Source organism: Mastomys coucha, unplaced genomic scaffold, assembly GCF_008632895.1.
Source record: "Mastomys coucha isolate ucsf_1 unplaced genomic scaffold, UCSF_Mcou_1 pScaffold15, whole genome shotgun sequence".
Classification (NCBI taxonomy): Eukaryota; Metazoa; Chordata; class Mammalia; order Rodentia; family Muridae; genus Mastomys; species Mastomys coucha.
Genome location: NW_022196897.1, coordinates 15,085,571 through 15,107,402, shown reverse-complemented (window position 1 = coordinate 15,107,402; position 21,832 = coordinate 15,085,571). Strand labels below are relative to the sequence as shown.

The 21,832-nt window shown below is 51.2% G+C and overlaps 1 protein-coding gene across 2 annotated transcripts in view; it reads left to right on the top strand.

Moving 5' to 3' along the window:
- Positions 1 to 9,081: 9,081 nt before the first annotated feature.
- Positions 9,082 to 21,832, top strand: part of Sardh (sarcosine dehydrogenase) — a 78,907-nt gene continuing 66,156 nt past the window's right edge. For both annotated transcript variants that reach the window (XR_004118495.1, XM_031369482.1), the window contains exons 1-8: positions 9,082 to 9,564; positions 9,661 to 9,707; positions 11,850 to 12,190; positions 13,452 to 13,630; positions 14,750 to 14,929; positions 16,658 to 16,781; positions 16,922 to 17,022; positions 21,284 to 21,388. Coding sequence is in view for 1 of the 2 variants with exons in the window: in XM_031369482.1 (XP_031225342.1) it covers positions 11,860 to 12,190; positions 13,452 to 13,630; positions 14,750 to 14,929; positions 16,658 to 16,781; positions 16,922 to 17,022; positions 21,284 to 21,388 (1,020 nt within the window). In the remaining variant the exon portion in view is untranslated. The remainder of the gene's footprint in view (positions 9,565 to 9,660; positions 9,708 to 11,849; positions 12,191 to 13,451; positions 13,631 to 14,749; positions 14,930 to 16,657; positions 16,782 to 16,921; positions 17,023 to 21,283; positions 21,389 to 21,832) is intronic.

Here is a 21,832-nt window from a genome sequence, read left to right as displayed (position 1 = left end):
GCAGTGGTTAGCCTTCTGTGCCCGGGGGGGGCGGGGGTTCAGGTAGCATCTTAAGTCCATCAGGGTTGGTCCTAGCCAAAGCCCGGCTGCCAGGTGGGCACCTCTGCCTGGCTGGCACAGTATCCAGCAGAGTCGACCAGGAAGCCTTACAGCAATAGCCACAGTCTTCAGAGATTGAAAAAACAAAACAAAAAAGCCCAGCACTTTCTTCTTTCTCTAGGACTCGTCCTGTGTCATTTGATGAAGGAGATCTACCTCATCAAGTGTTGGTTGTCCTCACCCCCACCCCCACCCCCCACATACAGAAAAAGCAGCCCATGCCTTAGGATCCGAGGCTTCCCTCCCAGGCTCCTGTCCTTGGCCCACACATCCTCTTCACAGTTACCTTGCCTCCCAGCATGGCTCCTGAGGTTCCCAATGGCAAAACTAGAAGGGAGCAGAGCACCCCATGGCTCTGTAGCCAGGGCCTTGTTGCAGGGCCACCCCTGACGACAGTTATGCTTGAAAGGGCACAGACTGAGGTAAACACACGTCTACCTGTAAAATGTGGGGTCCTGTTACTAAGGAGATGGAGCAAGGGCACGGGAATGGACAACCAACCACCCTTGGCACAGGTGCACCTCCTGGGTCCCTGTGAATGTTGTCTGAGACTGTGAGGCACCTGGCTAATGACCATGGCTGCACCACTGAGAGGGGAGGAGCCCATGCTATCCCGTCTCAGCCCTGGAACTGTGTGTCAAGGACTATGATCATGTATACTTCCTATGTGCCCACGCCAGAGACAGGTGAAGATTTATGTCCATCTTTATCCAGTTCACATAGTGTGGCAGTCACCCCGTGAATGCTCATATCCCCATCCTGACATGCCTCCCCTACAATTGGGTGTTTGGACATGTCTCCTGTAGATTTTGTAACCAGAAGCAATCAGGGGCTAGAGGGCAGAAGGACCATGGGGGCCTCTCACCAGTGAGCTCCTGCAGATCATGTCCAGGCCTTGCTACCCTTGCCTCTTCTGGGTCTCTTCTGCCTTGGTGGCCCAAGTTACCAGCACGTGGACAGCAGGTGGAGGAAGTGTGTCCCTCCACCTGGCAGCCCTTTCTGGGATATTCCTGGGTCCTAGGCTGTCTCTCTTGGCCACAGTACAATGTTCTGGTTCCTGGTGGGCTTTGCAGCTTTCCCTCCCTGGGTGATCTTCGTCACCTGGGCTGTGAGGAATGTGTAAGCCTGAGGTGTGGGCACAGAGGCTCATCTTGTGCTCCCAGGCCTCAAGGTCAAGGCCAACAGGTGGTTTTTCTGAAGGCTCCTTCCTTGACTTGAGTGGGAGCCTCTTACTGTGGCCTCCAGCGGCCTTCTCCTTGGCACTTGCATTTCCTTTCTCTCATGAGGACCCTATGACTGGATTAGGAGTCAGTGAGGATCCTTGTTAACTTTGCTTCTTATAAGACCCTTGATTCCAACTCTCCCTGGAATCCCACAGGTGCCAAGTTACCTGCAGGGAAAAAAAAAGCAGGCAGAACCTGGTGACCAGTCTACCTGGCACACTGTGCTTCTAAATACGAAGCATGGCACACCATGCTCCTGAAATCAGAACACTGAACTCTGATGGAGCATGAGTAGCCAGTGGCTGACCTGTGGGCCAGTCTGCATAGAGACCCCAGGTATGAGTGCTCAGTATCCAGTCGTAGGTACTGTGCTAACCAGTAGCAGTCCATAGGCTTTTCCACTGTGTAAGTGGTTGCTCACGTGCAATAAAGCAAACACTGTTCCCTGAAACTGTCTATGGAGTGGTTTATCTCTGCTGTCTACTGTCCTGTGGGCTGTTGCTGTCCTGTCAGGCAGTTGCCCACTGAACCTTCACTGGGTGATGTGCCCTCTAGGCTGGCAGAGCCCAGCCTTCCTGTGCTGAATAGTATTATGTCAATTTAACACAAGCCACAGTCGTTCTGGTAATGGGGGGGCCTCAGATAAGAAAATTCCTTCACCAGATTGGCCTGTGGGCAAATCTGTGGTGTGTTTTCTTGATCCATGATTGATGTGGAAGGGCCTGGCTCACTGTGGGTGTTTCCGCCCTGAGTGGGTGGTCCTGACTGCTGTGTGAGCAAGCCATTGAGCAGCACTCTTACATGGCCTCTCTCGGGTCCTGCCTTGAGGTTCCTGCTCAATTTGAGTTCCTGCCCCGACTTCCCTCAGTAATAGACTGTGCTGAAATAAACCCTTTCCTCTCTAAATTGCTTTTGTTATTCAAGGTGTTTTATCACAGCAGTATGTCAAGGACCAGCTTCAACATCACAGGGCAAACTGATGTGGGTTGTAGAGTCGAAGACTGACTGTCATTCGGCAGACTTTGCGCTGAGGGAATAAAGCTTGATTCACTGGGACCAGCAAATACTTCCTTGGGGCTGATGGAAAAAAAGGGAAGAGAGTCTCTCTCTCTCTCCTCTCTCTCTCTCACAGTGGATGAAGCAAGGCTCCAACAACCTCACACATACAGACATAATACACACATGCACACATTTGGTGACTGAAGCAAAGCTCCCATGACTTTATTTTTTCTTCCACAGCTTATATATCCTAGCAAAATCTTTCAAGCAGTACAAAAATCACAATGTGCTTACATTCTATTTTTCATTAAGTGATCAGTTACAATGATTATATGTTCCCCAGTAAGTGCCCTCACAGGAATAAACATAATGTAGTACAAGTTAAAATTCCCAAGAACCCACATACATTTGTAACTAAGCAACTTGTTCTAGATTAACAAAATATAAGCCAGTGAAGTACTTTTCTCAGTCAGTTTCTCTTACTGGCAGGCTGCAATTTGTGGTTACAAAGAAAGGATCAATGACTTTATTATTTACCTTAAAAATTAATCTCATAAGCCGAGCGGTGGTGGCACACACCTTTAATCCCAGCACTTGGGAGGCAGAGCCAGGTGGATTTCTGAGTTCGAGGCCAGCCTGGTCTACAGAGTGAGTTCCAGGACAGCCAGGGCTACACAGAGAAACCCTGTCTCGAAAAAAAAAAATTAATTGAGAGGTTAAAATTTTCAAACTGTACTGTGGGAACTTAGCCATTAGTTGAACTCAGTGGGAGACTGGCTCCCAGAACCTAAAAACAATGGGAGGCCAGTTCTCAAGAACCCAGAAACAAGGGAACCAAGACGACTTGGCCAGAGAACCCAGAAACAACCTGGCCCAAAACAATTGCCAGGTGGCTAGCCCGCTCCTGGACCCTAGCACAAGCCAGCACCAATCAGAAACCACCCCGTACCTTCCCCCTTACCCCAGTCTTCTCTTTTGCCCCAGCAACTGCACAGAAATAAAAAGCTGCCTAAGACCTCGCTCTGCGCTCCTCTACCCCTGCGAGGGATATGAGTCTCGCCCCAGCTAGCTGGAATAAAAAGTCTCTTGGTGATGTGTGGGGTCATCGCTCCCGGGATTTGAGTGTGGGGGTCCCTCCGGGAATCTCACAGTATAAGTACTTATGAGTAGGGGCTGAGAACACCTAAAGGCTAGCATGGACCCTGATGAGCTGATAGGCACCACAGGTGCATGTTAATGGGAGAACCCAATGGCCCTTTTGCCAGAGAAAAGGGAAATGGCTCCTTTCTGTGTGTGGGAAGCAGCTTCACAAGTTCCGGAGCAAGGCTGGCTTTCATCTAACCACCAGAGATCCTCCGGCAGCTGGGCTGAGTTCATTTCTGGACATTTGGACTGGCTGCCTTTTGGAGTTTGTGGGGGGGTTGATTTTCCTTTGGAGCTGACACTGTAGCACACTAGGAAGGGGACACACTACAAGCACAATTGACTCTATTCTCTGGGGTGGGGGGTTAGCTCCAGGCCACGGTCTTCTCCAGATGTACACACTCAGCAAGGGTTGTGGCAGACTGGCCTCCCCTGCCCTCAACACCCTGAGACTTCCTTCTAGCCCAGCAGGCTCTTGCCTGCTGATCAGCCTTGCAGGGCTGAAGGGTTGCAGACCACCCCTAACGGTGTACATGTCCCTAGCAAGAAGTTGCTGGAGGGAAGGTCTTCTGCCAAGCGCCACGTGTGGCCCTGCAAAGAGGACACGGGCAACAAGACAAGCAGAAGAGCAACCTTGTTGACAGGCTTTCCCTCTGACGCACTCAGAGGAATGTATAGACTGACTTGACCACTCCGTCGTTTTTACTGTAGCTATTAGAGAGAGAACAGCGGGAGGTAACTGAGAGTCCAGAGCGGAGACATGGACAGTAGATGGAACCTGGCCATAAGGGAGCATGAAGGAGATCGGGAGGGAGGAAGGGAAGGACAGAGGAAGGGAGGGAAGGATAGCAAGGTTATAAGGAGAAGGAGGGAGGGAGTTTAGGGTAGGGGAGGAGGTGCGAAGAGTCAGGAAATGGTACATTGTTACACTTCGAAATGTATAACAGGCACTTGGGACATTCTGGAGGCCAGGAAGCCAGCATGTACTTTGATATGCTAATGGGCACCAAGATAGCCATTTATCCCTTCTGGCTTTTGGAGTTTGGAGAAATGGAGTCTCCGGATTTGAGAAGGGAAGGGTCCACAGGAGCCTGGATGCTCAGCTCCAGTCACTCTGAGCAGTGCTGATGTGGAGGAGCTAAAGGGGCCAGTCAGCGGGCAGCTGTACATGCGACCTCTCAGTGGTCTCTCTCATTGTAGAGATGAGAAAAATAAGGCAGGACAAAGCTTTGTGGTGCCACGTTTTTAAAAAAGCCAGGCAAGTGGTTTATGGTTGTAATTCCAGCCCAAGCCCTAAACTTTGATCCCCAAAATCTATGTTTAAAAAAAAGGCTAGGCACCATAGTGCATGCTTGTGATCCCAGCAATGTGAAGGTGGCAACAGGAGCTTGCTAGCCAGTCGGCCTCACCTACTTGTTGAGTTCCAGGCCAATGAGACCCTGTCAGAAAAAAAAGATTCAGGGTAAATCAGGATCTTCCCAAGGAACAAGTGGCAACTCTCCCAGGACAGGTGGTCCAGAAAGTGATACTGGGCATCTTCCTGGCCTTGGCCAGTGGGTGTGAGAACTGCACCTCCCAGAGGACCCAGGACTTCTTGGCACTGCATCAGGCCCCACCTCTGGGCTCCTGCCCTGCCTGAGTTCCTTTGATGATGAACTGTGGAACCATAAGGAAAATGAACCCTCTCCTCCCCAAGTTTCTTTGGTCATGGTGTTTCATCATGGCAACAGTGACCCTGGCTAAGAAGGTGCTCATCCATCATTTTGTCCTGTTACATTTTCCATTAGCCTTGGGAGCTTTGCCTTCTCAGCTACTTTTGAGGACTCAGGGGGCTACTTAGGTACCTGTGAAGAACATCCGTTGGGGCCCGAGCCATCAGGGAATTGCACCACACAGGCAGGGAAGAGCACAAGCATTGTAAATCTCTTTCTCTAACAAGGTTCGAATGCCCCCAGGTTCCTAGAAAAGGGCAGAAGCACCAAGAGTTGGGGCTCTGGTCTCCCCAAGAGTCAGCCCTTCCTGAAGAGGACATTTGGCAGGAAATACCGTGCCCTGTGTTTATTTGTCGGTTCTCCACCTAAGAGAGAGGGGCCATGGAGAACTGGGCCGTGGGTAGGCAGGCAGAGCTGACTTTCCACTACTGTCAGCCTGGGCTCTCATATAGCCCCGCAGACACTCAGCACCTCAAGGAAGTACTATCCACCAAGCAAGACAGAGAAAGGGCCAATGGGAGGGGAGAGGAAAAAGCGGGGACCCTGTTGTGAGAAGCAGTGAGCCCACCTCAGTGTTCATCTCCCTCAGGTCAACCAATCAGTTGGAGGAAGAGAAGAGTCAATTGTCCTCTGGACCACTGGAAGCTTGTCCAGTACACCTAATTCTGTCTGTTACACTGTATACACTCCAGGCTATGGTGTGGCATGGAAGATGGACCTGGCTTATTACCACCTATTGGTTCACACTTAGTAATGGACTTCTGAATCCCGTGGGAGGAGAGGCCTGCTGCCTGCTTCACACTTGTAGTGGCTATTCCTGGTTGTCAACTTGACTATATCTACAGTGAACTACAATCTAGAATTGGAAGACTCATCTACAAGGCCAGCTAAAATGGTCTTTTGGAAGAGGACACAGCTGAACTCTCAAAGGTGGCAGCTTTATATGTTGTGCCCAGAGAGAAATTCACACACTTCATTTAACTAATGAAAGGGAGAGATGGTGAATGCCAGGCAGGAATAACTACGGTGGGCAGGTGAGCTTTCTGAAGATGGTCTACCATTTTGTACAGCTGCGACAGATGTGGCTTGGAGAGGCACAGGCCTGGGAGGGGTTGTCTCTGGATTGCTTCTTGCTGCTGCTGTTCCTTTCCATGTTTGTCATTGCTATGCTTTTCGTACATCTAACATGGTGTGGCTGGGCACGGGGAAATCCTCACTGCTTATAGTCTGGTGTGATTGCCACACTCAAATCCTGGGAGCGAAGACCCCACACACCACCAAGACACGGACTTGATGCAATCTGCAATACATTTCAAAGCTCCCCCCTCCAGCCTTCAGGATCCCTTTCTCCCAGATGCCCATCCTTGTTATAGCCCTCAAGATCCTCCCCACCCCCTTTTCTACCCAGAGAGCTACCTTTTTTTTTTTTTTTTTTTTTTTTTTGGTTTGTTCGAGACAGGGTTTCTCTGTGTAGCCCTGGCTGTCCTGAAACTCACTCTGTAGACCAGGCTGACCTCGAACTCAGAAATCTGCCTGCCTCTGTTTCCCAAGTGCTGGGACAAAAGGCGTGCGCCACCATCGGCTGGCTTCAGAGTTCCTTTTTTTTTTTTTTTTTTACCATGCCCCTCCCTTACACTAGGAGAGCCAAAAACAAACAAACAAACAAACAACAACAACAAAAATCAAACAAGCAAAAAAAACCAAACCAAACCAAAACAAAAAAACCAACCCAGAAAGTTCTAATAATCCTGTAAAACTGACAGTCAGGTGTGGGGTGCTCTGATGGTTCTTCCCAGCTGCCAACTTGACTCCACCTGAAACGAACTGTAATCCAGAAATGGAGGGCACACCTGTGATCCAGATCTTGGGGCTGGAAGACACAGGCTTTTGATCTGGATCTTGATGTGGGATGATAGACACTTTTGATCCGGATCTTGAGGCATAGTGGCCATGAAAGCTTAGGCCCAGGCAAGGTGGTACATGCCTTTAATCCCAGGAGACAGAGGCAAGCAGGTCTCTGAGTTCAAGGCCAGCCTGGGACAGAACAAGTTCCAAGAAAGAGCAGTTTAGATGTAGGCATGGTGGTTGCACACACCTTTAATCTGGGCCACACCTTCTGCTGGAGGCCTAAGTAAGGATGTTGGGAGAAGGAAAACTCACTCTTCTTCGCCTGTTTGCACTTACTTGCCAGCACATCTGTTGGAACTTACCTCTTCAGGATCCCAGCTTATACAGAAGACCAGCTGAAACAACTAGCCTTGTGGACCTGAGCAACTACTAGATTCTTGGACGTCCCATTCACAGCTGCCCATTGCTGGGTTAGTTGGACTGCAGACAGTAAGTCCAATAATTTCCCTTAATATAGAGAGACATTCCATAAGTTCTGTGACTCTAGCCTAACACAGGTGGAATAAGGTGGAATGGGATTTTGGGGGTGGTGTGGGGGATGGGATATGGTAGGGCTGGACCACCATTGGGACTGTGTGGGTGGGGCAGTATGGGGGGTGGGATAGGGTAGGTTGGACCACAATTCTCCTGGGTGGCAGGAGAGATGAGGAGAGCAGCCTACATCGATGCAAGTGTCAACAGGACTTTGCCCTTTAGTCCCTGGATATGAGCGGTGCCCTCCAGCACTCATGGACACAGCACCCCCCGCCCCCCACCACACACACACACCTCTCCTTGACCTGTGCAGGATAACATGCTGGGGTCAACAACAACTCCTACAGTGCTGACCAGCCACCAGTCCCAACCTCCAGCCACCACCCCTGTCCAAAGTCCCGCTGACTATGCAACTGTTAGCGTTTGCCTGGCCCAGCCACTGCCCCAGGGCTATATTAACTAGGTGTCCTTCCCTCACACACCATGGAGGCTGGGACACAGAAGAAGGCTTAGGCAATGTTTTTACCTCCTTTTCTCTAATCAGCTTGTCAGTCTGGTGAGCAGAGCCTGACCTCAGTTTTGTTTGGCTTTGTTTGGACAAGCTACACGTGGGCAGGCCAGGGAGCTCTGTCCCTTATCTCAGGATCCCACATTGTTCCGGAGAAGTCTCATGCTGGTGGGGCCAGCAACCGACCAGCCTCAAGGCAGAGATTGAGACTCATGGCAACAGTGGGTTAGCCAGAAAGTTCCTGCTACCCCCTTCAGTATGCAGCCGTGTGGGGGCCTCTCCCCTCCACCTTTACTTTCTGGTTCGTAAGCCTCTGTACGCCAGACCTGAGTCTTAGGTATCTCTGGGTTCCCAGGAGCTGCTTTGTACGCAGTAGTAGGTGCTCAGTAAATAAACATGAGAGACAAGCTGACATCAAGGCACATAGCCGGACAGCTCCATGCCAGTAAAATTATCTAGCTGTGAGTTCCAGCACCCCATCTCTAGTACCTCCTCTGATTCTTTAGCTATCCAGAGGTTTTGGAATGGGCACAATATCCTGGATACAAGCAGACTGTGGGCAGCTGCCTGGCTTCTTCCGTAGCCTGTCTGGTCCCAGGAGTGGGCAAGCTGGGGTTGGAAACACAGACTAGTGCCAAGATGACCTCACCAGGGGCCTCAGTTCTACCTACACAGCCAACTATAAGTTGAGCTGGCTTAGCGGATAGGGAACCAGGGTAGGCAAGGTTGGGAAGGCAGTATGCCCGGAGTCGCCACAGCAGTTTGGAGACCCCTGGGTTAGAGATGAGGAAAGAAATATGAGAGAGAGGTCATCCACAGAGCTGGGCTCCGGTTTCACAGCCCTTCTCTGCTGGCCAGCTAGGAGAACTGCCCACTTGGCAGTGGTCCTAGCTGGGCTGGCCAGGAAGCTGGGGTGGTGGGAGGTGCATTCGTGCCCCGGTTGTAGGCCGGACCAGCAGCAAGGGGGTGGGTGGCCTGTTCAGCTAGACCCAGATGCAGCTTGGGAAAGAAGGGAGGAGCGGTGTCCTGACAGCCCTTTCATAGGCAGGGCTGGAGCTGCTTGCTAGCTGGGACCTCCCTCTTCTGGTTAAAGGACCGTGGAGTAGATGGGAAGGCCACGGATAACTGTGGGGGTACAGGAGGGGGGTCTCTTATGGGAGGACTCTGCAGAGTGCCTTCGCCTTTTGGGCTCCCTCTCTACTGCCCTGTTGTTGCCTTCAAAAAAGGCCCTGTGTCTGAGGCCTCAGGCCTGTGACTGAGCTCTCATTCCCTGTGTCCTGGCCCTTGGGATGCTGAGGGAGAGAGCTGCAGAGGCCAGAGGGCAGGTTAATGAAGCATCTGTTCTGAAGGAGGAGGAGCAGGCTGGAGGCCTGGCCGCCCCATCCCCCACCCCTGCCGTGACTAGCTGGGCTGGCAAGGAAGGAGCACGTGGCAGCTCCTCGGGCCAGCAGCATTGGCACTGGGCACAGTTTGGAGCGGAAGGAGGCGCCTCTGGCAGGTATGCAGTGCCTGGCGTGGCATCCTAAGGTAGAGGCATTGCTTGGGCTTGCAGAGCCTCGAATGAGTCCATATCATGCTGACTTTTCCTTGCTAGGAACCTCTCAGGAGCTTCTGGAAAACCAAGGACGCTGAAAGACTAAGGTATGAATAGATCCCTGCTGACGGCAATACCGTCCTGTCTCATCCATGGAAACCACTGAAGTCTTGACAGCTGTCACTGGAGGGGTGGGGATGGTTCAAGAGACTGCAAGGGCAAGAACTGCTGCTGCCTGAAATTCCAACCCCTTCCACTGCCAAGGCCGTTTGGAGTGGGCTACCGAGGTGGGCGGCCTGGCTCTGACCCACTCTTTCCCTATTCTGCTCAGTGAGGGTTCCGCGTGGTCACAAGTGGGACATGGTGCCACCGTGAACCCTGAGTCCCCAGGCTGGGAGGGACCAGGGGAGGATTTGGCTTTCAGATCACAGTGCAGTTTGTTCAGTGCAGCCGTACAGAGGATGGTGACAGGAGCTTTCCTTAGTCTCTTCCCCTAAAATAGAGACCAGAGTCAGGGGCCTCAGACCAGTCTGTGGGAGAGAGTGAATGCCCGCGCAGAGCTTGTCATTCACACTGTATGATGGAAGTGACTTTCTCAGTTAACTAGCTACTTGGTAACAGTTATCAATACTAAGGAAGGCAGCCCCACTCAGCCAAAGCCTTTACTTTTACTGCCGACCCCAGGAAAGGGCATGAGAAACTCCTTGGAGACATCTTTCTTTCTTCCCTGCGCTGGGCATGGATCCTCTCTCCAGGAGACATTCTGGGCACCGTCGGTCCTGGTAGACGTTCTTTTTGGTGTGTATGGGTCTGTGTGAGACAGGGTTTCTCTGTGTAGCCCTGGCTGTCCTGGAACTCAGTCTGTAGACCAGGATGGCCTCAAACTCAGAGATCCGCTTGCCTCTGCCTCCCAAGTGCTGGGATTAAAGGTGTGTGCCACCACCACCTGGTAAACTGATGTTATTACATTGTGATGAATAGGGAGAGCAGGGATGGGTGGGCTTTCTGAAGGAAGGGCTCTTGATGATCCCTTAAGGGTAGCTGGAAGGACTCTGGAGGGGACAGAGAGAAGTGAGACCCCTTAAGTCAGTACGGAGTCCCTTCTGAAATCCTGCCTGGAGGTGGGTATCTAGACGCCATAGCCTCCACTGGCTTTTATTGGGAGCCACTGATGGAAATAGCTTATGTGGGGTTGAGTGGGGACTGTCTTGGGGGATTACCCTGGGGTCCTGTCTGTGTCTATTGCCAGCTCCAGTTTGAGGCGTTTGCCCCATTGCTCCTCCATGGCTACCCACCTCTGCTTGGCTCTTCCTGTGTGCAGGTGATCCCACATATTCCTGTCAATGTCGTCTTGCTTCCTCTGGGGCTGCAATCTTTCCTTCCAGGCCCTGCTCTACCTCAGAGCAGGACACGGCCCTCAGCATGCTCAGGAAGCTCTGATATGCTCTCACCAGGCCCTGGGTGTTCCCACTCCTATATCATGCTGTCTCTGTCCCTAATGCTCCCGAGAGGACATTCAGTGCCCCTCCAAGGGCCCTCATGCCTATCCCTGTATCCTCAGATGCTCTTTCTCTTTGGAAAACCACTCTTTCTTAGGCCTCATTTGGAATATCTCCTAGTTGTGCCATCCCCACCTCTCTGACACCCACTCCCTACCCAAAGCTGTCTCCCCTGAGGCCAGCTAGAGCCTGCTGGAGAGTGAATGGGGGAGTGTTGGGGGATGGGGGAGTGAGTGAGTGAATGGGGAAGTGGGTGAGTAGATGAGTAAGTAAATGGGTAGGTTAGTGAGTAAATGAGTGGGGAGTGGATGAGTAAATGGGGGAGCGAGTGAGTGGGGAAATGAGTGAATGGAGAGTGGATGAATGAATGGGGGAATGAATGAGTGAATGGGGGAGGGAGTTTATGGGGGTGGATGAATGAATGAGGGAGTGGATGAGTGAATGATGGAGTAGAAGAGTGAATGGAGGAGAGAGAGAGTGAATGGGGAGTGGATGAATGAATGGGGGAGTGGATGAGTGAGTGGGAAAATGGATGAGTGAGTGGGAGAGTGGATGAGTGAATAAGGAGTGGGGGAGTGAATAGCTGAGTTGGGGGAGTGGATGAGTAAGGGAACACACATCACAGGGAAGCAGCAGAAAGAAGGCCAAGGATGTAGCATGGAACCTCAGGTACATGGGCATACAGTTAGCTTAATCTCCACGATGTCTGCACTCTACCCCATCCTACCTGACTCTCGTTGGCTCCCCAAGGAGAGTCCCCATGGCTTCACTGAGCCGGGTCCTACGTGTAGCTGCCACCTGTCCTCGAGGGAGATCTGCTCGGAATCTGGGGCTACAGCCCCTGGCCAAGGAGACCAGGCCCACCACTGAGAAGAGTGTTCCATACCAGCGGACTCTGAAGGAGGAGGCCCAAGGTGCCTCCGTGCCCCAAGGACCAAGCCAGCCTCTGCCTAGCACAGCCAATGTTGTGGTCATCGGTGGGGGCAGTTTGGGCTGCCAGACTCTGTACCACTTGGCCAAGCTGGGTGTAGGTGGAGCAGTGCTGCTGGAGAGAGAGCGACTGACCTCTGGGACTACCTGGCACACAGCAGGTGGGAACCTGGGCACAGACGGGTGGATGGGACACAGCTGGGGGGTCAGTCTAGGTGAGGGAATTCCAGTTGGAGCTGGAGATGTATGGTGGAGGTGGAAGGCCAGCCAGACTTTCTTCTCTGAAGAGCTATGCTAGGGAGAATGGTAGGTGTTGCCTGTGGCCCTCTGGGTAGGGGTGAAGCTGTTTCCAAGCAGCTCTCTGTACTAAGAGCTGAGCGGAAGCCACCAGGTAGAGACACACCTGCTGGAGGACGGATGACCCTGTGTGGTAGGGGCTCACATTCTGTGGCACTCTCCTGACTCACCCTGTGCTTGTTCATTGTGCCTGCTCATTAAACACCCACAGTTTCCTCACCCCTTTTAACCACTGGTGCCCTGGAGAACAGCTGCCTATCTGATGTGGTGCAAACACTTGCACCTCAGAGCTGTCAAGAGGCCAACATGAGGCTGCTGAACTTGGAGCCTGGAGAACTGATACAGTCTGGCCCAGAGCGCACTGCCTCTAAGCCAGAGGTTCTCAACCTGTAGGTCATGTCCCCTTTTGGGGTTGCATATCAGATATTTATATTATGATTAATAATAGTAGAAAATTACAGTTATAAAGTATCAATGAAATAATTTTATGGCTGGAAGTCACCACAACACCAGGAAGTGCATTGAAAGGTCTTGGCATTAGGAAGGTTGAGAACCACTGCTTTAAGCCCATCTCCCAAGGCCAGGCCGGCTGGGCTATGAGGCCTTGCCCCTCCATGCAGCAGCAGCCTTATTGCGGGCCTCTATGCCTCAGCCTCTGCTGTCTTAGGAAGACTGGGATTTCTGGGTCCAGTCAGTTTTCAGGCTCACCGTTCACCTGATCTGTGATTTTGAATTCACCTATTTGGTTCCTATGAGGTTTACCTATGAATTAACCTCTCAAAGCCAGGTATGGTGGCCCAGGCCTATCGTGTCAGCACTTGGGAGCCAGAGATTGGAAGATGAAGAATTCAAGTTCATTCTTGGCCATATAGCAAGCTTGAGGCTAGCCTGGGCCTCTCAAGACCTACCCTAGCTAGACTCTACTAGCCCTGGCATTTAGATTCTTGTTAATGGGAGTCCTAAATATTGTCACTTGGAGCTGCCCCAGCATAGCCCTAACCTCCACCTGTGGCAGGCTATGTCCTATCTAACCTCCCTGAGCTTCCCACTGTCCCTCATAATTACTCTGGAAGAGGGGTGTGATGCCACCCTGCAGGGGACTGATGGTGTCCTTTTCTGGCCCAGGCTTACTGTGGCAGCTGCGGCCCAGTGATGTAGAGGTAGAGCTTCTGGCTCACACACGGCAAGTGGTGAGCCATGATCTGGAAAAGGAGACTGGACTGCATACAGGCTGGATCCAGAATGGTGGCCTTTTCATCGCTTCTAACCGGCAGCGCCTGGATGAATACAAGAGGCTTATGTCGGTGGGTATGCTCCTAGGAGCAGCTGGGCATGCTTTCTGCAGGGGGGCTCAAGTGGGCGATTGTAATCCATAGGAGGAAAGGCGGGGTGTGTACCTCATGGGAGCTCACATAGATGCTGTGCTCTTTGTGGGCATACATTGAGGTGAAGGAGGCCCCAGCAGTGAGTACATGCAATAATCAATAATCCCTTGGCACTGGAAGCCAGTGCCTACAGATCTAGGTTCAGACCCTATCACTGCTCTTTGCTGACTGGGCTACCTGAGTGGAGAACCTTGGTCACACACTCTTTATTCAGAATTCCTGGAGAGGCTGGGGATGTGGTTTAGTCTGTAGGGTGCTTGTTCAGTGTGTACAAAGCCCTGAGTTCCACCCCAACTCTGAGTAAAACAATGTGGTGTTTCACCTGCTCTCAGATTTAGAGTAACTCAGAGCCAGTGAATTTACCTCTGAAGTAATCTGAGGCCTGGTATGGTGGGGCATGCCTCTATTAGAAGGATCAGGAGTTTAAGGTCATCCTTGGCCAGCCCAACACGTGAGACTCTGTCTCAAAAAGAAAAATATCCTTAATTATCACTCATTGCTAACTGGTGGAGCCCTGTTAAATAGGTCATCACCTCTATTGGATTGGTTGTCCTTGGTCCAGTTACATATGGGGGCATAGCCTGTTTGACAGTGCCATTAAGCCAGGAGCATGTTGGTGTTTCTTGGGGGAAAACTTGGAATCATCAGACCTAGAATATGAGACTGTGAGGGTCATTTTGATTGTATTATGACACACTAAGCAATTTGTAGCTCATTCTTGTCTAAGTTCCTAACCAACTGTAGTTTATTCTCTGTTCATTTCTGGGAGTGGGTACTCAGTTCCCCTAATCCTCTTACGAAGCTGCCACTGGAGCAGACACTAGAGTCAAAGGGCTGTGGCTCCAGACCCTGCCTCTGCACTGTCTCCACCCCTTCACTTTCTTGCTGGAGAAGACCTAAGCAGTCCTCTGAGCATAGAGATTTGCCCAGGCTTCTAGAGGCAGCAGGGGTGGGGTTGTACCTAGGGCCCTGAGTCAGGTAAGTGACCTGAAAATATGATTCCCATGGGCTCAGGTACTTTCTTCTGGGTTTTCCTAGTTGGGCAAGGCCTATGGTATAGAATCCCACGTGCTGAGTCCAGCAGAGACCAGGAATCTGTACCCTCTGATGAATGTGGATGACCTCTATGGGACCCTGTATGTGCCACAGGATGGTACCATGGACCCCGCTGGCACCTGCACTACCCTCACCAGAGCAGCAGTGGCTCGAGGAGCTCAGGTACCCGTAACTGCCAACTCTGGGTCTTCGCTCTGAGCCCACCCCCTTTCCCTACAAACCCTGAAGCCAGAGAACAGACTCCATCCTTGACCCGATATGTGTTCCTGAGCCAGTTGGGAATGCTCAACCTTTGGGTCCATTGTACTGTCCCATCCCTGCACAAGGATCCTACTCTGTCACAAAAGAAATCTCCGGATCCCATCTTATTATTCTGTCTTCTTTTGCCTCAACCTTGCACTTACTGTAAAACTTAAGATGATAAACAGGGCCTGGGGATATGTCTCACTGGATAAGAGTACTTGATGCTCAGGCATGAGGACCTAGTTTTGTACTCCCAATATCCATGTGGTAGGTGGGTGTTGTTGGGTTTTCTGTTTGCCATCCTCGTGGAAGTAGTGAGCTCCAGGTTCAGTGAGAGAGCCTGTCTCAAAGGAACAAGGCAGAAAGGGACAGAGAAGGGCACCAGTGTCCTTCTCCAGCCTCCAAATGTGCTTTTGTGCTCTACTTTCATGTTTGATGCTGTGGTTCAAACTCCCTGACGAAAAATAACTTAGAGAAGGAAATGACTGACTAGTCTTACAACCAGGTTGTGGTTTATCATCAAGAAGTCAAGGTAGAAACTCAATAGAAACTCAAGCATCCCACACTCAGGAGGAGAGAGAGAGAGAGAGAGAGAGAGAGAGGGAGGATAGGATAGAAATGAGTGCACCTATGCACAGCTATCTTTCTTCACTCATGCAGTCCAGACTCAGCATAGGGAATGGTGCTGCCCACAATGGGCTAGATCAATTAACAACCAAGTCAGTTCTCCATAGACATATCCATTGGCCAACCTGATCAAGATAATTCCTCAGTTAAGTCTCTTCTAAGATGATTCTAGGTTGAATCAAGTTGACATTTAAAGCCAATTAGCATAGTGCATGCATCTGTACACACCCCTGCACACCGAGACACCACATGCAGCACATGCATCTACCACATACATGCACGCACAAAGACAAACAAGCATAAAGAAAAATTTTAAAAAGTCCAGCAAGACTAGGCATTTTATCCCAGGAGGGAATAAACAGACACATATCTTATTAAAAACCAAAGTGAAGGGGCTGGTGAGATGGCTCAGCGGGTAAGACCACTGACTACTCTTCTGAAGGTCCTGAGTTCAAATCCCAGCAACCACATGGTGGCTCACAACCATCCGTAATGAGATCTGACGCCCTCACAGCAACAGTGTACTTACATATAATAAATAAAAATAATAATAATAAAAAAAACCAAAGTGATTTTTCTATTTTTCAAATGAATCTTTTTTTTTTTTTTTTTTTTTCCGAGACAGGGTTTGTCTGTATAGCCCTGGCTGTCCTGGAACTCACTCTGTAGACCAGGCTGGCCTCGAACTCAGAAATCCACCTGCCTCTGCCTCCCAAGTGCTGGGATTAAAGGCGTGCACCACCACCGCCTGGCTTCAAATGAATCTTACCTACTAGAAAAGCCAGCAATCATTTGCCATTCTGAACAAGTATCCCTCCCCCTGCTAATTTGTACAAGTTTTCCAACTAAGGGAGGAGTGGGCTCTACCGTCTTGTGATGGGCTTCCATTTCTGTGATCAAGTGAATCAGGAAGAGTTCCTCACAGAAGCAACATCCTCTGGTCCCATCCAGTGGGTCACAGATGGAGGTCAGACTGTCTGGGAGCCCCTCATGACTAAGTGCAGTTTTTTCCCACTTCAGGTCATTGAAAACTGTGCAGTGACTGGCATCCGTGTGCGGACAGATGACTTTGGAGTGCGGCGGGTGGCAGCTGTGGAGACAGAGCATGGCTCCATCCAGACACCCTGTGTAGTCAACTGTGCAGGTTGTTCCTCTGACTCCCTCAGCTTGGGTCCCACCCATAAAGGACACCTTTCTGGGGTGGAATGTCAGAGTAGGCAGGAATTCTGAGGTGTGCCATGACCACTCAGGTAGCAGCCAAGTTACTCTCCATTCTGCCTCCAGGAGTGTGGGCGAGCACTGTGGGCCGGATGGCTGGAGTGAAGGTCCCACTGGTGGCCATGCACCATGCTTACGTCGTCACTGAGCGCATTGAGGGGATCCAGGTAAGTAAAGGCAGCTAGTGAAATCAGGACTTTCCCTAAGACCGAGTTTGGACACAGACAAATGGCACAGCCCTCAGCCAGAGGCTCCTCTTCTGTTCAATGGGGACTTCTGGGTGGTGGCAGACTTAACCTGAGTTGATGCTGTGAATGTGATGGTGCAGGCTACTTTGGTCACCAGGGCCTGGCCTCTCTTTGAATCTCTAGTCTGGTAACCAGGGCTACCAAGCCCTGACATAGGCAGCCAGGTTGGCTTTGTTCAGTGTCCTGGGCCTGAGTTTCAAGAGAACTCAAACGTGCCGAGTCCTGATTTATGACTCCGGTTCCTGGCACTCAACACCTCTCTGAGCGCCTCTGCTGAGGGATCCCCAGACCTTGTCTGCCTGCAGGCACCTGGAGTTATGTGCCTCCTGCTCTCTCCTCTCTTGGTCTACTTGACTCTTTCCTATGTTGTTGGCTGGTAGTTTTCTGGTGACTTACCATTGACCCCTCCTTCCCCTCACCAATCATCCAAGCACGTCTTCCTCTTCCCTCCTGCCTCCCCATCACTCCTAAACTCCCTGCTTCCCCATCACTCCTTCCACCCTCCTCTCCTCTTCCTATCTTCCTCTCTCTTTATCCCCATCCTTCTCTTTCTATCCCTCTATCTTTTAAATCTTTATCTTATGTGCACTGATGTTTTGCTTGCATGCATGTCTGTGTGAGGGTTCTCAGATCTTGGAGTTACAGACAGCTGTGAGCTGCCATGTGGGTGTTGGAATTCAAACCTCAGTCCTTGAAAATCAGTCAGTGCTCTTAACTCTGAGCCATCTGTAGCTCCCCTTTATTCTTCTTGCTCTCCAATCCTCTATCTCACCATTCATTTCTTTACTTCTATCCTTCTTGCCAACCTCCCACCTTCCATTCCTCCTCGATCCTTCACCTACCGTTTGCCCATCTTCTTGTCATCATCTATCCTTGTATCCCTTCTTTATTGCCTTCCATCTGCCCACCCGTCCATGACCTCCCCATTCATCATTCTCCCCATTCACCATTTCCTCCCTCTATTCCACCAATGGGCACCCAGTCCTATTCCAGCCAACACTGACTGGAGGGGCTTCATGTTCCAGGCCCTGCTCTAGGTGGTGGGAGTAAAAGAGAGAGAGACCCCCCCCCCAGTTTTTGCCTGAAGAGAAAAGGGGATCCTACAGACAAGCAAAGGAGCAACTCCCAAAGAAACTTCAAAGGGCTCTGGAAGGGAACCCTCCCAGAGTTCCCGAGTTCAGAGACCCAGTGCAGGGCAGAGCCTGTCCTAAAGGACCATACAAAGTCACACAAATGACTTCCCTTAGGCCAGTCAGATGTGGCTGGGCATGGGCTGCCTGACATCCCTAGCCAAGACTGAGGACCAGTTGATTGTTTGCTAGCTCTCTGCAGAAGGAGAAGGCCACACCTCAGTGGGGATTTGAGGATGATGGAGAAGGTCACAGAGCATTTGGTTTTGATTTTGAGTGACATTTCAGAGATCTGAGCCATAGATGGGTTGTGGGGTGGGGATAGTGTGAGAGGCCAGATTGCTCTTGTTTAGAGCCCAGCGATGAGAGTCTTGGACACCTGCACACCTTCTCTTGCCCATGCTAGAAGCCTTGTCTCTGGTTCCTGCCTCCCTCACCTTGCATGAGCTTGGCTTCCCTCTGGCCTCCCAAGATGTCAAGCCTGGAAGTGTGAATGTAGGGGATAGCACAGCAAAAACCTGAGTCTGGTGGGTTCCTGTCATTGTTCCTAGAGTAACTCCCCCTGAACACACAGTAGGTCCTTATTCACAGAGATACCTACCTTGTATTTGATGTGCAAGGAAAAATGGCCATGCTGGTCCCATACTGAAGTTCAGAGCTGTAGGGAGAACCTACTCCTCAGGTGGCCACCAGGGGGCACTCTCTGGCCATAAAGGCTCCAGGAGAGCCAGGCTGAGTCTGAGGTGTAAATGGTGTATGTGTGTGTGTGGGGGGGGGGGGGGGGGGGGGGGGGGGGGGGGGGGGCAGTGGATGTGTCCTGGATTGAGGGTAGCACAGGGTACCACCCCTCACTCCTAGCTAGCTTCTCCCAATGCCTGATAAAACCCCCTTTCTGGGACAGCCTGGAGCTGGGTATCTCTCTCCCATGAATCTCAAAGTCAGAGCCAAGCTGCAAGGTCCCGAGTGCCTGTAAATATGCATATGGATAGGGCCACTAGCCCCGATGCTTCAAGACTGTGCAGGGTACAGTCTGGAGTGATGAGAGAGTTCTTAAGCCCCATCTCTCCATAGAGAAGGCGCTATGAATTTAGCCCTGCCTAGTGCTAGGCAGGAGGCAGAGCCAAACCTCAGACTTGCTTGCCCACTGCTATGGTCCCACTCTGTGCTGAGGAGAGTCCTAAGGCTAGGGCTTGCTCTGGGGTTTGTATCATGCGTCCTTTTACCTATGTCAGCTGAGGGAGCTCCCTGGACCTTGCAGCTGTGTGCTGCAGGATATTGTCTTCCCACAATACCAGTCTCAGTCAAGGCTTGGGTGCCTTGTGGTAACCAAGATCTCCCAGCTTTGAGAAGCTGCCCTGGTCCTAGCTCTGCCATGACCTCCATGTGGCCCTGGGCCCGTCCCACTCAAGGTATGGTTTAGTCCTCTTACATTTTCATCCTCCTCCCATCTGCTTCTGCAGGGAGGTGGTTACCCCATGCAGATGCGGGGCACAGGGCCAGAGCCCAGGCTGTGGATTAGAAGTCCATATCTTCCCATTCAGCCTAGGAGGGTACAGTCACTGTTCTAAGCCTTGGGGTTCCCTTTTCTTTCTTTAATATTTTTTATCACATTCACTCATTTATTTGTTTGTTTGTTTGTTTTTTTTATGTGTGCGTGTGCGTGTGCGTGTGCGTGTGCGTGTGCGTGTGCGTGTGCGTGTGCGTGTGCGTGTGCGTGTGCGTGTGCGTGTGCGTGTGCGTGTGTGTGTGTGTGTGTGTGTGTGTGTGTGTGTTTGGGCATCTTTGGAGGTCAGAGAATAACTTATGAGGTTGGTCCTTCTACTATGTGGGTACTTGAGATCAAACATGGGGTTATCAGGCTTAATAGCAAGCTACTTTACTCAGTGAGTCATCTTTCTGTGCCATTTTTCTATTCCTCTAGCCCTCTTTTTTTTTTTTGGTTTTTCGAGACAGGGTTTCTCTGTGTAGCCCTGGCTGTCCTGGAACTCACTCTGTAGACCAGGCTGACCACAAACTCAGAAATCCACCTGCCTCTGCCTCCCAAGTGCTGAGATTAAAGACGTGTTCCACCACTGCCCGGCTAGCTCTTTTCTTCTTATTTGTGTTTATCCTCACCATCTGGGTGTCATGTAGCTCAGGCTGCTCTTGGGCTAAATTTGTAACCAAGGATGACCTCTGATCATCCTAAACACCACCAGACCTAGTCCATGCAGTGCTGGAGATTTCGAACTTGCTGGCAACTACTCTACCAACTGAGCCAAACAGAGCCTCAGCTCTGTTTCCTTTTCTGTGCATGGGGCTGTACTGAGGCAGAGCAAAGGTGATGTGGTGAACAAGGTACTAGCCTCTAGCAGGAGCTCAAGGGGAAGCTGTGGTGACGATGATGTCTAGCTAGCTGGTGTTTCAGAGGACCAAGAACAGAGGAGCAATCAGTCTGACTTCCAAGAGGAAGCATCCAGCAGGGTTGGAAGCAGCTGGGGGAGAATAAATTGAGGTCAGAAGTTGGGGACAGAATTGGAGTAGAGCCTTATTGTCCACCAGAGTAGGGTGGATTCCTGTAGGGAGAGCGCAGTGGAGTTGCTGGGCAGACATGGGGGTGCTGAGCCTAGCACTTGCTGGAGTCTCGGGGAGGCAGTACTGAGGAGCAGGGATATGTCCTGCTGGGACGGGAGCATGGGCTTCCCTGGCCGCCAGGGGTCTCCACAATCCTGTGCTATTTTGCTCTGGGATTCCTTTATCTTCAGAGTGTTAGTGCTGCTGGTGATGGTCCTGGCAGGGCTAACTGTTATTATTTTAAAGCAGTATTTAGTTACTGAAAGTATGACAGTGCTTCTGAAAGCAGTCCTAAACTCAGACACTGTGGTTACTGCTCACAATGAGCAGTGCCTCTTTGAGGGGTTCCTGTCTGTCTCTGCCTGACTCTTTCCCTGCTCATCTCCAGTGTAGAAGAAGGTGCCACAGGTCCACCCAGAGCTGGGCCTGCTCCAGGGCATGGGCACCAGTGCTACAGGGCTGCTTGAAGCCTGTGGCCTCTCTGCTTTGCCTTCTAGAACATGCCCAATGTCCGGGATCATGATGCTTCAGTCTACCTCCGACTGCAGGGGGATGCCTTGTCTGTGGGTGGTTATGAGGCCAACCCCATCTTTTGGGATGAGGTAAGACACCTCCCTCAAGGGTCCATTGAGGGAAAGACTGAGGTACCTTGGCCCCACCAAACTTGAATGCTTTTGAGAGCTGGCACTCAGGTATGCCAGAAGCCAGGGTGGGATTGCAGCCCACCTCAGCATGAGGCAAAGCTGGGACTCTAGAAGAGCTTAGAAATGACACAGCCCTTGGTTTACCAGCAGCAATGATGGGCCTTCTGAGGCCTCTTCTGCCCCTCCTGCTCCTCTCTGCGACCACAGTGGGGCCTCAGGGTTGGAGGACAATTCAGAGGATGACATGGCTATCTCAATCAGATGTCCACAAACAGACTGACTAGATGGTGATTCTGGGCCGAATGCCACTATAGTTCTGGAAAGGTTGGGGAGACTAAGATATCAGCCCCCACTTAAGCTGCCTGGAGGTAGAGAGGCAAACAAAAGTTCCCAGAGTTGAGT